The sequence below is a fragment of the Giraffa tippelskirchi genome, chromosome 10 (assembly GCF_054371585.1).
Source record: "Giraffa tippelskirchi isolate mGirTip1 chromosome 10, T2T-mGirTip1v1.2.pri, whole genome shotgun sequence".
NCBI classification, from domain to species: domain Eukaryota; kingdom Metazoa; phylum Chordata; class Mammalia; order Artiodactyla; family Giraffidae; genus Giraffa; species Giraffa tippelskirchi.
This window is the reverse complement of record NC_137284.1, coordinates 96,039,027-96,055,022: the sequence shown is the minus strand read 5'-3', so window position 1 is coordinate 96,055,022 and position 15,996 is coordinate 96,039,027. Positions and strand designations below refer to the sequence as shown.

The 15,996-nt window shown below is 40.5% G+C and overlaps 1 protein-coding gene across 1 annotated transcript in view; it reads left to right on the top strand.

The window, feature by feature from the left end:
* The window catches only part of LOC145524197 (uncharacterized), a 38,748-nt gene extending 22,986 nt beyond the window's left edge, over nucleotides 1-15,762 (top strand). The window contains exons 4-6 of the mRNA XM_081536017.1: nucleotides 9,160-9,489; nucleotides 13,219-13,578; nucleotides 15,309-15,762. Of these exons, the coding sequence (XP_081392143.1) occupies nucleotides 9,160-9,489; nucleotides 13,219-13,578; nucleotides 15,309-15,451 (833 nt within the window). The 3' untranslated portion in view covers nucleotides 15,452-15,762. The remainder of the gene's footprint in view (nucleotides 1-9,159; nucleotides 9,490-13,218; nucleotides 13,579-15,308) is intronic.
* The last annotated feature ends 234 nt before the right edge of the window (nucleotides 15,763-15,996 follow it).

Sequence of the window (15,996 nt, the reverse complement as noted above, 5' to 3'; positions counted from 1 at the left end):
TTTAATAGAAGTTTTGGAAATACTGTTATACAATCAAAGCACTATAAATAACATGCTGCTTTACTCCAAAATCTGGAGTGGTTCAGGTATAAAATTGAGAGGTCATATAAAATTAGAAATAAAGAGAATCTCATCACTTCAGAATTGGGCATGGTATCCACATCTGGAGCTCAAAGTTCAACTTCATAGTATACATGTCAAGTACACATGAGTGTTGATTCCCATTCTCAAAAGTAACTATATTGTTTTGTAAAACCAATACATTTTCTCCGGGTATTTATTTTTATGGTTCATTCCAGAATCAGTTAAATGAAGAATGAGATTCCAAAGAGCTGCAGAACATGAGCATGTGTTATTTGGACAAACAGAGCATAAACTGCAAAACACAGGATGGGAAAGGAAAGCAGTTTAGAAGCTAGCAAAGATTTTCACCAGTGCAGAAACCATCAGTTACCCAATTGCCCCCGCCATCCCTATTCCCACCACCCACCCATCCACTTCAAAACAGGCTCCAGTATTACAGAACAAAAGAGATTTTTTAAAAAATTAATTGGGGACTTCCCTGGCAGTCCAGTGATGGGGACTCCACATTTCCACTGTAGGAGGCATGGGTTCAATCAGTAAACATGTTCATGAATGTTGGAAGACTTGATGTGGGGTATTTATGTGGAATATTTAAAAGTCATAATCCCATGGACAGAGGAGACTGGCAAGCTATAGTCTTTAGGTCATAAAGAGTCGGACATGACTGAAGCGGCTTGGCACGCACAGATGATGCACCCCATCTCTGCATATGGAGAAAAAGTGAGGGTGAAGGTATAATACAGCTCTGCATCTTAACAGCTGTGACTTTGGGCAAGTTCCATGAAGTCTTTTTTTTTTTTTTTTAATTAAATAAATTTATTTATTTTAGTTGGGGGCTAATTACTTTACAATATTGTAGTAGTTTTTGCCATACATTGACATGAATCAGCCATGGGTTTACATGTGTTCCCCTTCCTGGACCCCCCTCCCACCTCCCTCCCCATCCCATCCCTCTGGGTCATCCCATTGCCCCAGCCTTGAGCATTTGTCTCATGTATTGAACCTGGAATGGTGTTCTGTTTCACATATGATAATATACATGTTTCAATGCTATTCTCCCAGAACGTCCCACCCTCACCTTCTCCCTCAGAGTCCATAAGACTGTTCTATGCATCTGTTTCTCTTATTCTGTCTCGCATATAGGGTATGGTTACCATCTTTCAAATTCCATATATATGCATTAGTATACTGTATTGGTGTTTTTTTTTTTTCTGGCTTACTTCACTCTGTATTATGGGCTCCAGTTTCATCCATCTCAATAGAACCGATTCAAATGTATTTTTTTTAATGGCTGAGTAATATTCCATTGTGTGTATGTACCACAGCTTCCTTATCCATTCGTCTGCTGATGGATATCTAGGTTGCTTCCATGTCCCGGCTATTGTAAACAGTGCTGTGATGAACATTGGGGTACACGCATCTCTTTCAATTCTGGTTTCCTCGGTGTGTATGCCCAGCAGTGGGATTGCTGGGTCATATGGCAGCTCTATTCCCAGTTTTTTAAGGAATCTCCACACTGTTCTCCATAGTGGTTGTACTAGTTTGCATTCCCACCAACAGTGTAAGAGGGTTCCCTTTTCTCCACACCCTCTCCAGCATTTATTGCTTGTAGACTTTTGGATAGCAGCCATTCTGACTGGTGTGAAATGGTACCTCATTGTGGTTTTGATTTGCATTTCTCTAATAATGAGTGATGTTGAGCATCTTTTCATGTGTTTGTTAGCCATCTGTATGTCTTCTTTGGAGAAATGTCTGTTTAGTTCTTTGGCCCATTTTTTGACTGGGTCGTTTATTTTTCTGGAATTCAGCTGCAGGTGTTGCTTGTATATTTTTGAGATTAATTGTTTGTCTGTTGCTTCGTTTGCTATTATTTTCTCCCATTCTGAAGGCTGTCTTTTCACCTTGCTTATAGTTTCCTTTGTTGTGCAAAAGCTTTTAATTTTAATTAGGTCCCATTTGTTTATTTTTGCTTTTATTTCCAATATTCTGGGAGGTGTGTCATGGAGGATCCTGCTATAATTTATGTCGGAGAGTGTTTTGCCTATGTTTTCCTCTTGGGGTTTCATAGTTTCTGGTCTTACATTTAGATCCTTAATCCATTTTGAGTTTATTTTTGTGTATGGTGTAGGAAGTGTTCTAGTTTCATTCTTTTACAAGTGGTTGACCAGTTTTCCCAGCACCACTTGTTAAAGAGATTGTCTTTTCTCCATTGTATATTCTTGCCTCCTTTGTCAAAGATAAGGTGTCCATAGGTGCATGGGTTTATCTCTGGGCTTTCTATTTTGTTCCATTGATCTATATGTCTATCTTTGTGCCAGTAGCATACTGTCTTGATGACTGTGGCTTTGTAGTAGAGCCTGAAGTCAGGCAGGTTGATTCCTCCAGTTCCATTCTTCTTTCTCAAGATTGCTTTGGCTATTTGAGGTTTCTTATATTTCCATACAAATTGTGAAATGATTTGTTCTAGTTCTGTGAAAAATACCGTTGGTAGCTTGATAGGGATTTCATTGAATCTATAAATTGCTTTGGGTAGTATACTCATTTTCACTATATCAATTCTTCCAATCCATGAACACGGAATATTTCTCCATCTGTTTGTGTCCTCTTTGATTTCTTTCATCAGTGTTTTATAGTTTTCTATATATAAGTCTTTTGTTTCTTTAGGTAGATATATTCCTAAGTATTTTATTCTTTTTGTTGCAATGGTGAAGGGTATTGTTTCCTTCATTACTCTTTCTGTTTTCTCATTATTGGAGTATAGGAATGCAAGGGATTTCTGTGTGTTAATTTTATATCCTGCAACTTTACTATATTCATTGATTAGGTCTAGTAATTTTCTGGTAGAATCTTTAGGGTTTTCTATGTGGAAGATCATGTCATCTGCAAACAGTGAGTGTTTTACTTCTTCTTTTCCTATCTGTATTCCTTTTATTTCTTTTTCAGCTCTGATTGCTGTGGCCAAACCTTCCAAAACTATGTTGAATAGTAGTGGTGAAAGTGGGCATCCTTGCCTTGTTCCTGACTTTAGGGGAAATGCTTTCAATTTTTCACCATTGAGGATAATGTTTGCTGTGGGTTTGTCATATATAGCTTTTATTATGTTGAGGTATGTTCCTTCTATTCCTGATTTCTGGAGGGTTTTTATCATAAATGGATATTGAATTTTGTCAAAGGCTTTTTCTGCATCTATTGAGATAATCATATGGTTTTTATCTTTCAATTTGTTAATGTGTATTACATTGATTGATTTGCGGATGTTAAAGAAACGTTGCATTCCTGGGATAAAGCCCACTTGGTCATGATGTATGATCTTTTTAATATGATGTTGGATTCTGTTTGCTAGGATTTTATTAAGGATTTTTGCATCTATGTTCATCAGTGATACTGGCCTGTAGTTTTCTTTTTTTGTGGCATCTTTGTCTGGTTTTGGAATTAGGGTGATGGTGGCCTCATAGAATGAGTTTGGAAGTTTACCATCTTCTGCAATTTTCTGGAAGAGTTTGAGTAGGATAGGTGTTAGCTCTTCTCTAAATTTTTGGTAGAATTCTGCTGTGAAGCCGTGTGGTCCTGGGCTTTTGTTTGCTGGAAGATTTCTGATTACAGTTTCGATTTCCGTGCTTGTGATGGGTCTGTTAAGATCTTCTATTTCTTCCTGGTGCAGTTTTGGAAAGTTATACTTTTCTAAGAATTTGTCCATTTCTTCCAAGTTGTCCATTTTATTGGCATATAGCTGTTGGTAGTAGTCTCTTATGATCCTTTGTATTTCTGTGGAGTCTGTTGTGATCTCTCCATTTTCATTTCTAATTTTGTTGATCTGATTCTTCTCCCTTTGTTTCTTGATGAGTCTGGCTAATGGCTTGTCAATTTTGTTTATCTTCTCGAAAAACCAGCTTTTAGTTTTGTTGATTTTTGCTATGGTCTCTTTTGTTTCTTTTGCATTTATTTCTGCCCTAATTTTTAAGATTTCTTTCCTTCTACTGACCCTGGGGTTCTTCATTTCTTCCTTCTCTAGTTGCTTTAGGTGTAGAGTTAGTTTATTTATTTGATTTTTTTCTTGTTTCTGGAGGTACGCCTGTATTGCTATGAACCTTCCCCTTAGCATTGTTTTACAGTGTCCCATAGGTTTTGGGTTGCTGTGTTTTCATTTTCGTTTGTTTCTATGCATAATTTGATTTCTTTTTTGATTTCTTCTGTGATTTGTTGGTTATTCAGAAGCGTGTTGTTTAGCCTCCATATGTTGGAATTTTTAATAGTTTTTTCCCTGTAATTGAGGTCTAATCTTACTGCATTGTGGTCAGAGAAGATGGCTGGGATGATTTCAATTTTTTGGAATTTACCAAGGCTAGATTTATGGCCCAGGATGTGATCTATCCTGGAGAAAGTTCCGTGTGCACTTCAGAAAAAGGTGAAATTGATTGTTTTGGGGTGAAAAGTCCTGTAAATATCAATTAAATCTAATTTGTCTATTGTATCATTTAAAGTTTGTGTTTCCTTGTTAATTTTCTGCTTAGTTGATCTATCCATATGTGTGAGTGGAGTATTAAAGTCTCCCACTATTATTGTGTTATTGTTAATTTCCCCTTTCATACTTGTTAGTATTTGCCTTATAGATTGTGGTGCTCCTATGTTGGGTGCATATATATTTATAATTGTTACATGTTCTTCTTGGATTGATCCTTTGATCATTATGTAGTGTCCTTCTTTGTCCCTTTTCACAGCCTTTATTTTAAAGTCTATTTTATCTGAAATGAGTATTGCGACTCCTGCTTTCTTTTGGTCTCCGTTTGCATGAAATATGTTTTTCCATCCCTTGACTTTCAGCCTGTATGTGTCCCTAGTTTTGAGGTGGGTCTCTTGTAGACAGCATATATAGGGGTCTTGTTTTTGTATCCATTCAGCAAGCCTTTGTCTTTTGGTTGGGGCATTCAAGCCATTTACATTTAAGGTAATTATTGATAAGTATGATCCCGTTGCCATCTACTTTGTTGTTTTGAGTTCGTGTTGAAACATCCTTTCTGTGTTTCCTGTTTAGAGAAGATCCTTTAGCATTTGTTGGAGAGCTGGTTTGGTGGTGCTGAATTCCCTCAGCTCTTGCTTGTCTGTAAAGCTTTTGAATTCTCCTTCATATCTGAATGAGATCCTTGCTGGGTACTGTAATCTGGGTTGTAGATTATTCTCTTTCATTACTTTAAGTATGTCCTGCCATTCCCTTCTAGCCTGAAGAGTTTCTATTGAAAGATCAGCTATTATCCTTATGGGGATCCCCTTGTGTGTTATTTGTTGTTTTTCCCTTGCTGCTTTTAATATTTGTTCTTTGTGTTTGATCTTTGTTAATTTGATTAATATGTGTCTTGGGGTGTTTCACCTTGGGTTTATCCTGTTTGGGACTCTCTGGGTTTCTTGGACTTCTGTGACTATTTCCTTCTTCATTTTAGGGAAATTTTCAACTATTATCTCCTCGAGTATTTTTTCATGGCCTTTCCTTTTATCTTCTTCTGGGACTCCTATGATTCGAATGTTGGGGCGTTTCATATTGTCCCAGAGGTCCCTGAGGTTTTCCTCATTTCTTTTGATTCTTGTTTCTTTTTTCCTCTCTGCTTCGTTTATTTCCACCATTCTATCTTCTACCTCACTTATCCTATCTTCTGCCTCCATTATTCTACTGTTGGTTCCCTCCAGAGTGTCTTTTATCTCCTTTGTTTCATTATTCATTATATATTGACTCCTTTTTATTTCTTCTAGGTCCTTGATGAACATTTCTTGCATCTTCTCAATCCTTGTCTCCAGGCTATTTATCTGTAACTCCATTTTGCTTTCAAAATTTTGGATCATTTTTATTATCATTATTCTAAATTCTTTTTCAGATAGATACCCTATCCCCTCCTCTTTTGTTTGGTTTGGTGGGCATTTCTCATTTTCCTTTACTTGCTGAGTATTTCTCTGCCTTTTCATCTTGTTTACATTGCTGTTTTAGGCGTGGCCTTTCTGTATTCTGGTAGTTTGAAGTTCCTCTTTATTGTGGAGGTTCCTCTCTGTGGGTGGGGTTGGACGGGTGGCTTGTCAAGGTTTCCTGGTTGAGAGAGCTTGTGTCAGTGTTCTGGTGGGTGGAGCTGGATTTCTTCTCTCTAGAGTGCAGTGGAGTGTCCAGTATTGAGTTTTGAGATGTCTATGGATTTGGTGTGCCTCTGGGCAGCCTGTATATTGATGCTCAGGGCTATGTTCCTGCGTTGCTGGAGAATTTGTGTGGTATGTCTTGCTCTGGAACTTACTGGCTCTTGGGTGGAGCTTGGTTTCAGTGTATATGTGGAGGCTATTGGATGATCTCTTATTAATTAATGTTTCCCCTGGCTTTCTGTCTTATTCTTGCAGTAGCCTCAAGACTTCTCCATCCATACAGCATCAATAATAAAACTTTTGGGTTAATGGTGAAAAGATTCTCCACAGTGAGGGATACCCAGCAAGGTTCACTGAGTTACATGGAGAGGTGAAGTGGGGGAGGCGGGGTTGAAGTGACCAGGAGGAGAAGAGGGGGACTCAGACGTGGAGAGAGCAGTCTAGCCAGTAAGCACTTCCCTCTGTGCTCTCCACAGTCTGGAACCCTCAGAGCGGGTCACAGAGATACATAGAGAGGAGGGACGAAGGTAATAGAGGTGAGCATGAGCAGAAAGGGAGGAATCAAGAGGGGCGAGAGAGATCTGGGCAGTATTCTTTTCCCGAAGTGTTCTCCGGTACCCAGAACACCCTCAGAGATTCACAGAATTGGGTTGAGAAGAGAAGGAGGAGGGTGGGAGATAGAGGTTCCCTGGGGGAGAAGAAAGAGCGTCAATAGGGGGAGAAAGTAATCAAGCCAGTGATCACACTCCTGAGTAAAAATGGGTACTAAAGATCGGGTTCTTAAATGTACAAAATTGATATCAAATATGTAAAACAAAGATTAAAAATCTAGAGTAGAGGTTAGACTCTTATAAAACATACAATATAAAAAAAAGAAAACAGTATAAAAAGAAAAAAAACAGTAAAACAGTAAAAAAAGAAACGGTAAAAAAAGTAAAACAGGAAAAAAAACAGTAAAAAAGAAGAAAACACAAAAGGTATAAGATATATGTATGCAGTTTGCTTTAAAAATAGGGTTTTTTGGTTTTTTTTTTTTTGCAAGGTAATAGTGGGTTATGAAAATGAAAATTAAAGGTGTAATAGAGGACTTAAAGAAAAAAGAAAGAAAAGAATCAAAAAAAATTTTTTTTTAAATGATAATAGTAAAAATATATATCCCTGACTTCCTCTGGAGCTGTTGTGAGCAGTGTGGAGTCTGTTCAGTTTCAGATAGATCCTTGTTCCTGCTTATACTTTTCAAGATCTATAGGCCCCTTTCAATGCAGTCGGTGTTAACTACAGGGATTTTAATCTGTTGGCCTATCACTTCCAACGCGCTTCCCTCTGTTTATTTGGCTTCTGTTTGGGGGTCTCTCTTTTTTTTTTTTTAATAAATTTATTTATTTTAGTTGGGGGCTAATTACTTTACAATATTGTAATAGTTTTTGCCATACATTGACATGAATCAGCCATGGGTTTACATGTGTTCCCCTTCCTGGACCCCCCACTTCAGTATCTAATTTCCGCCCTGCCACAAAGGGGCAGGGGTGGTCTCTTTAGGTTCGCTTGTTCAGTCGTGCTGTGGGGAGGGAGGAACACTGCAAACCTGTATCACTGGCGTCTGTGTGGCGAGCTCACAGTGTCTCGGCCGCACTGGGTTCGCCCCCGCTAACGGCGTTGTGCTTTCCCGGTCTACCCTGCTCAGGCTTCAGGTTACTCTGCCGGTGGAGTGGGCCCTGAGATGCGTGCCCTTCCCAGGTCTAAGCCGCTCAGGTTCAGGCTCCCGGGTACTCCACAAAGGCGCCGACTCGGTTGCGCCCGCGGTTTGTGCCGTTCCCGGTCAGAGCTGCTCAGACAGCCAGGAGTTTGGCGAGCACACTCTCCCCTGTTGGGGCGGTGAGGCTTATCACCTCCCTGGTCCCCGCCTCGGTTTATGGGCGCGCCCGGCTCCGGTGTACTTTGTGTCGGTTCTGGAGAGCTGGTCTCTGGCTGCGACCCTCCCGGGGGCTGTCGACCCTCCAGGATCTCAGGCAGTCTTTGCTTAGAAACTGGGAACCTGTTTGCAGTTTGGTAGGGGGTGCCCTCTCTGGGGCCGAGTTTGCCCCTTTCCAGCTCTGGGTGGCCCCGCCTGCCTGCTGTGTCCGGTGGGGGATGGGGCGGTCCGCAGCCGGCTAGCTCTCCTCTGGTATCGCTCAGTCCTTTGTTCTGTGAGCGGGCTGGCAGTGCCTTAGAGTTGGGCTTTTCGCGGGATAGTTCTCTCTCTCTGGCTGTCCCACAGTTTAGGTTACTATCTCACCTTAGCTCCCTCAGATTGCCCTCAGGGCGTTCCGGCCCAGTCCTTACCCTAAGCAGTGCCGCCCGCTCCTCTCCGTTCAGCCCCCACTTGCTGGTGGCGGATGTGAGCGTCTGGGGTTCTTTGCTGGGAGTTGCCTTTAGGCACGTAATCTGTGGGTTATATTTATTTTTTCTCCCAGTTATGTTGCCCTCCGAGATTCGAAATCTTCCCCCAAACCTTCCGGTGAGAGGGTTTCCTGGTGCTTGGAAATTTCTCCTCTTTTACGACTCCCTCCCCGGGACGGGTCTCCATCCCTAACTCTTTAGTCTCTCTTTTTATCTTTTATAATTTCTCCTACCTGCTTTCGAAGATAATGCGCTGTCTTTCTGGATGCCTGACGTCCTCTGCCAGCGTTCAGAAGTAGTTTTGCTCAGCGTTCAGATGTTCTTTCGATAAATTTGTGGAGGAGAGAGTGGTCTCCCCGTCCTATTCCTCCGCCATCTTAGCCCCGCTCTCCATGAAGTCTTGAACTTGTCTTGCCATTGAAAATAAAACAGTACTAAGCACCGAACAATGTACTGTGGATGAAAGGCCATAGTGAGCAGTAACCTTTTGTTCTTTTACTACTCACTAGGTTTTTCCAAGCCACAACATGTTGGTGTTTCTTTAACCATTCTTTTTAATTACTATTTCATATTCCCCTACAGAGAGAAACCTTCTTGCAGACACCTCCCCCAAGCCCACTATTTTTCTTCCTTCAATGGCTGAAATCAACCATGATAATGCTGGAACATATCTTTGTCTCCTGGAGAAATTTTTCCCTGATGTCATTACGGTTTCTTGGAGAGTAAAAAATAACAACAGAGCTCTGCCATCCCAGCAGGGCAATACCATGAAGACCAAGGACACATACATGAAGTTCAGCTGGCTGACTGTGACCAAAAACTCTATGGATAAACAACATGTATGTGTTGTCAAACACAAGAAAAATATAGGAGGAATTGATCAAGAGATTATTTTTCCTTCAATAAAAGAAGGTAGGTGAAAATAAATATAAATATAAACTCCCAAACTACTGTTTTTCAAAGGCAATACCCCATCTTTCCAGCTAAGTGTTAATGAAAAACAAACAAATATGTCTTGATAAAATGATGTTTCATTTAATGGTAGCACAAATGTTCTGCTATCTCCCCATAGAATTACAATAGGATAGGCTTTGAAACATAAAAAAGAAAAAATTTTACTTCTCTCATCCTCAGTTTCATCTTCCAAAATATTAAGAACATATGGTGTCTAAGCCTTAGAGTTGTTGTATGGATTAAGTGAAACAACATGTGTGAAAGCATCGAGCAACTTAGCACACAACAGATCTTCACTGTTGGTGATCTTGGTTGGTTAGGAAATAAGAACATTCATACATCTTTCAGGAATGTCCTACTCAGCAGACGAAGTCATTCTCGATTCAGTTCTCCTTTTCAATTCCAAAGCAGTGAGTTATTAAATGACAAAATGGTGTTTGTATGAGGGAGCCAAATTGTAGCTCAGCGAAAGAATAATTTGACCACTGTGGTTTTTTAAGGTCTTAGGTTATTGAAATTTGTATTTTACATACCACTATAAGATAAAATTTGTAATCAAAGATTGGGTGATGCTAAAGTGTACAAACTTACTCCCATTCTACATAATGAATACATTTCTTGCAATTAGAAAAGGCCTTTCAAGATATTTTTATTGCATGCAGCCCTAGCACATGCCAGGTCTGGAGGGATGTGTGGATGGACATACTGGGGTGAATTACTGTCCTAGGAGGATGCACTGCAGTCAAGAGAATATACACTTTCCTTGATGACTTAGGATCACTTGTGATCCAGGCATGACGACTCAAAGCAGCCCCTGTGAGCAGATGCTGGACATGTTCACGCAGTGTGGGCAGAGAGCTGGATGTGCCTTGGCCCTGGCAGTGTTCCTGTAGCTCACCAGACTTGTGATTTAATGTCCTGTATGTTCACCTAACAGACCAAAGACCCCAAAGTGCCCATGAGAAGGAACCATTTTGTGCTTTTCCTTGTGGTTAGGAAACCTTTTTTAAGTAGTGGGAACCAAGCACATAAAATGTGCATAGATGTTTGCCTTGCACCAGTCCAAATTTCTGAAGAAAGTCTTTATCTTCTCTGATTCTTAGTTTATCCAATAATCAAATCAGGTTTGAACACTTGTCTTGGCTTTGTCCTGGGGCTGCAATGAAGACCAAATGAAATAACATCAGAGAAAACACTTGCTTTCCAAAATATGCCATGGCTGTACTTATTCATATATTCATCATATCTATTTATTTCCTATCCTAAAACTAATTAAAAATAAAATTACAAAAATAGCTCTAAATTTTAATTTTTAATTCTAATAGAAAAGAAGCAAATTTGCAGTTTAATGTAATCATGACCCTAAATGTCCTACTAGGTTTTAATTTTTCTTGTGATGAGAAAAAAATAAGTATAGTAAGTTTCATTGTCATGGTTACCATATTAGAGAGACATTCCAGTTCATAATGTGCTTTATCTGAACACAATTCTAAAACAAATACCTTCCAAGGACTTCTAATGGCTGTAAAGCTAATGATGGCATTTCGGTTAATGTTATTCTATAGCAAATTTCCAATGCTGTTTCTTAAAATTTTTTGTTTCTGATAAAAGGTAAGAATATAACATGAAGTATATATCAATGAAATGATTTTGCATAGAAGTAAACCTAATCTGGTTCTAATTTTCGACCAACCTTCACTGAGAAAGAGAACTTATAATAAACCACTGAGTTTATTATAAAACTTTGTTACTTTATTGTTTCTACCTCAATCAATGCATGGTAATAAGAGGTTTGATTATCTTTTAGTGAATAAAGTCATTGTAAGGGAAAGAAAGAGGTTTTTAAACACATTAAAGTCAGTTTTTGAGGATATTTTAACATGGGTTTCCTGGTAGCTCAGTCGGTAAAGAATCTGCCTGCAGTGTAGGAGACCCGGTTTGATCCCTGGGTTGGGAAGATCCCCTGGAGAAGGAAATGGCTACCCATTCCAGTATCCTTGCCTGAAAAATCCCATGGACAGAGGAGCCTGGTGGTCTGCAGTCCATGGGGTCACGAAGAGTCAGGTATGACTGACCAGCTAACACTAACACACTAACACCTAAAAATGACTACTAATATTTTCACTCTTGGGATTTACTCTTAAGTCTTTATACCTCAAATCAATTTTTTAGAGCTTACTGAGAAAAGATCTCATTGGGGGCATAAAATGGCATATCAGAACCAAATCTGTATGAATAAAGACACATCCAGGAGAAAAAGGAAAAGCAAAACAGTCATTGTGACTTTGTTTTCCTCCATCTAATAGTCCCTTATCTTTTTTAAAAACTTTCTACTTGTATGACTGTCTTTTTTTTTTTTTTTACATTATTCGTCTCAGTTTCTTTCAAGTCACAGAATTATAAATGTGATTTGGCCTGTTCTTCTATATCTGGAACTTTCTATAGCTGGAATTGCACTGAAATGTTGAACTCTTGTAATAAAAAAAAGTAAGGTCATCGAGAAGAGTAATTAAGATACCTGGAAAAAAAAGATGCTTTTAGCATCTACAGTAGAGGAATTATATTGTTTATAGGTTAATTTCTCTTTATTTCTGTGGCTTATTTTACAAGATACTCTCCACAGGCCCTGTCTCATTTAATCTCCCACGATGATTCTTTGAATGCTTGGTCTGCCATTACTGATACACTTGGTACAACTCTCTGCCAGTCACTTTTTCTCTGATCCTTATTTCCTCTTTGTAACATGGAATCCTCCAAAATACACCCCATTCCAGTGTCACTGGAGGATTAAAGAAGATAATACATGTGAAGTACTTAAGCAAGTTATAGTCACTCTCTGGCTAATAACTTAATGAATACTGTTTTCATTATGCCCACAAACACCACAAATGCAGAAAATCAGGGGATGTGCATGATTTGGAAAGGTGTGACTGCTTTCCTTTGCTTAGACAGGCAGTTTGCCTGAGCCAGACTCTTTCAAAGGTGGGATTTGCTTGGTGGACTCTTGGATAGGATGAATTTGACCGGGTAGCAACTCTTCATCTCTGCAGTGGGTGCTGACCATGCAGAGTAGCCACTTTTTCTGATGATTTGTCTTTGCAACAAGTATTTCTCAAACACCTACTTTGTAGCAAGCACAGTGCTAGGAGCTATGAATCCAGAAGGAAGATAAGATGCCCTTGTGTATTACCCTCCAGTTACAGTAAAAAGAAAAATGTAGCCTTCATGAACTACAACATTTTCACGTGTAGAAAATCATATATGAATTAAAACTATGGATTACATAGAATCAGAACAACTGTTTTTGGAATTGTAGGGCTCATGTTTTTAATGACTGTCTCTCTGTCAGCAGATTTTATATGTGTATATATACACACACATATATATTACAATATACACACACGAATAAACCTATGTGCATGCGTGTAAATTCACTTCAGTCGTGTCCAAATCTTTGCAACCCTCTGGACTGTAGCCCACCAGCCTACTCTGTCCATGTGATTCTCCAGGGAAGAATATCAGAGTGGGTTGCTGTGCCCTCCTCCAGGGGATCTTCCCGAACCAGACACCGAACCTATGTCTCCTGCGACTCCTGGATTGCAAGTGGATTCTTTACTGCTGAAACATACACACAGTATCAAATAATGGGCACAGATAATCGCTAATACTTTTTCTCATTTCTTGTAGTTATCGCCTCAATTGTCCCCACTACTGAGGCTCCTACTACTGAGGCTCCTACCACTGAGGCTCCTACCACTGAGGCTCCTATCACTGAGGCTCCTACCACTGAGGATCCTACCACTGAGTCTCCTACCACTGAGGCTCCTACCACTGAGGCTCCTACTACTGAGGCTCCTACCACTGAGGCTCCTACCACTGAGGCTCCTACTACTGAGGCTCCTACCACTGAGGCTCCTACCACTGAGTCTCCTACCACTGAGGCTCCTACCACTGAGGCTCCTACCACTGAGGCTCCTACCACTGAGTCTCCTACTACTGAGGTTCCCACTACTGAGGTTCCAAATGATTGTTTGACCAATGAAACCAGTAAGTTTTTGTACAGATTTGCCTTTATGTCATGCTTTAGTCTTTCTTTCTTCCTGGTCTATTTATCTTTTGAACTTCTCTGGCTTAAAGTGGAAAAGATCAATTATCTGAAATTGTGGATCTGAGGATTCAATAAAGGCCATCTGAATCAATGGTTCAGACACTTACTGAGTTCTCTATTCCTTCTCTAAGATATAGAGCAAAAATCCTAAAATGGATGCCCTGATACAGAGTCGACCCACTGGGCTGAGTACAAGTGCATGAATTTCCGACTATTACAGACAGGACTTTAACTCCAGTTCTTTTATTATTAGCTGCATGAATGTGGGTACATTACTTTTATTTCTGGGCAATGGTGCCCTCTTCTGCCAGTAGGGAACAACAGCACCCAACTCAGTTATTACAGAGATAGGGTCACCTGTGTGGAGTGTCTCCCATAGGGTATCCATTTAGCTGGCACAGGATCAGTACTAGTTGGTGGCCCCTTCTCCCTACACGAAGGTTCTCAGTGAATTTAGAAGCACTGGCAATGGTCCTGCTGATCCCTCCTCCATTCCCAGTGTGTCAGTGGGCCTGGAACTCAGCGAACACCAGACCTGACCCAGGGGCCATGAGTTATGAGCATGTCACCTCCTGAGATCCTCTCCACACCACATACTAGTGATTCTGGAGTTCTGACTTCATGAAGGTAAAGCACAGAAAAGGGAAACGTATACAGGAAGAAACTCAACCTTGTGGTCCATTGAGTAGGAAGACAGGCCCAGCATCGTTGTTAATTGCTTCTTGACATCATGTATTTCTTGTAAAACTTCAAAGGAGAGTAAGTGCAGTTATCCTACAACATCAGGGGCACGATGTTAGATATCTAAGCAAGACGAGTGACTGAGGCATGAGCTCCTAAGGTTTCGGGGATTTTGGACTAACCACTTTCTTCCATTTTGGACAAAGTTCTCTTTACTAAAACCTTCCACCCACCTCACTGTGTCACAACCAGATTTCCCTGGTTTATCCCTCTCATAGGAATCTCACTGGTGCACAACATGTGATGGCTCAGATGCTTCCACATCAGCAATTCAACTTGCTATTTATGCTTAACTTTGATGTCTGGGCTATTTATTGCACACGGAGATGCAGGACTACAGAGCAGCTAAGAATACCTTCTTCAGACTCAGGTTGCTGGGATTGAAATGTGATTTCTGGTGCTTTCTAAAGGTGTGACACCAGGCAAACTATTTCTCTCTGTCCTCAGTTTACTGGTAAAGGGGATTGAAAGTAATTATCTCATAGGTTATTTGAAAACTTAAATAAGATTAGAATTTTGCATGCTAAGCTCTCAGAATAAGTGTTTGACATTTGGTTACGGTTAACGAATATCACCTGTTATTATTACTCAGAGATGTGATGGGGCAAAAAATGCAAAATGCTATTTATCACAAATATTTTTCCCATTTGGACTCATTCTTTAAAAACAGAACCTTGCTCGGTAATATTTTGGAAGGTTCTGTTGAATTTAGTTGAGGTTGTTGATCGACTTGAATTGTCAACTTGATTCCGAGTTGTTCTGGTGGTGGTGGTGCTCATGGTGGTTGTATCTGTTTTCTTTGGGTTTGGTGGAACAGGGGTGCCACTTCTTTGCAGATCACCAGAAATAAATCATTGTGACCACTTCCGTGAATACGTCCTCTCCTCTCACAAGAACACTTGAAACTAACCAAAATGACTTCTCCTAGGTACCGTGCAGCTGCAGCGCGTGAACACCTCTGCCTATTACACCTACCGCTTACTCTTCCTCACGAGCACAGTCTACTTTATTGTCATCACTTCCTGTGTGTTTAGGAGAACAGGGGTCTGCTGTGACGGGAAGATCTTCTGACAGAGGGGGCTACTGAGACTTCAACTTTCCTTCATCCTCTACAGTCCCAGAAATTCTCTGTTTGCTTTTTGGTTTGGGTTATCTCAGTTCAGATGTGTATTTATCTGTGACGTCATAATTGCCCCACCCCAAGTCCTGTCAACTCCTCAGCGCACACTGTGGGCAGCTCCCTGTCTCCTCCCTCAGCACCTCCACCCAGACCCCGACCCTGACCCTGCCCGTCACACACCCTGGAGAAGTCAGCTTTGCTGCTCGAATTCTGTACTTAGATTTTCAGAATACGCACAATAAATAAAGAAGAATCACAAGTCCCTTTTTGTCTGTGTACTTTAATTTCATGAAATCTAACCAAGGTGAGGAACAGCAAGCTGCTGCTGCTGCTAAGTCACGTCAGCCGTGTCCGACTCTGTGAGACCCCACAGACGGCAGCCCACCAGGCTCCCCCATCCCTGGGATTCTCCAGGCAAGAACACTGGAGTGGGTTGCCATTTGCTTCTCCAGGGAATCTTCCCACCCCAGGAATCGAACCTGAGTCTCCTGCATTG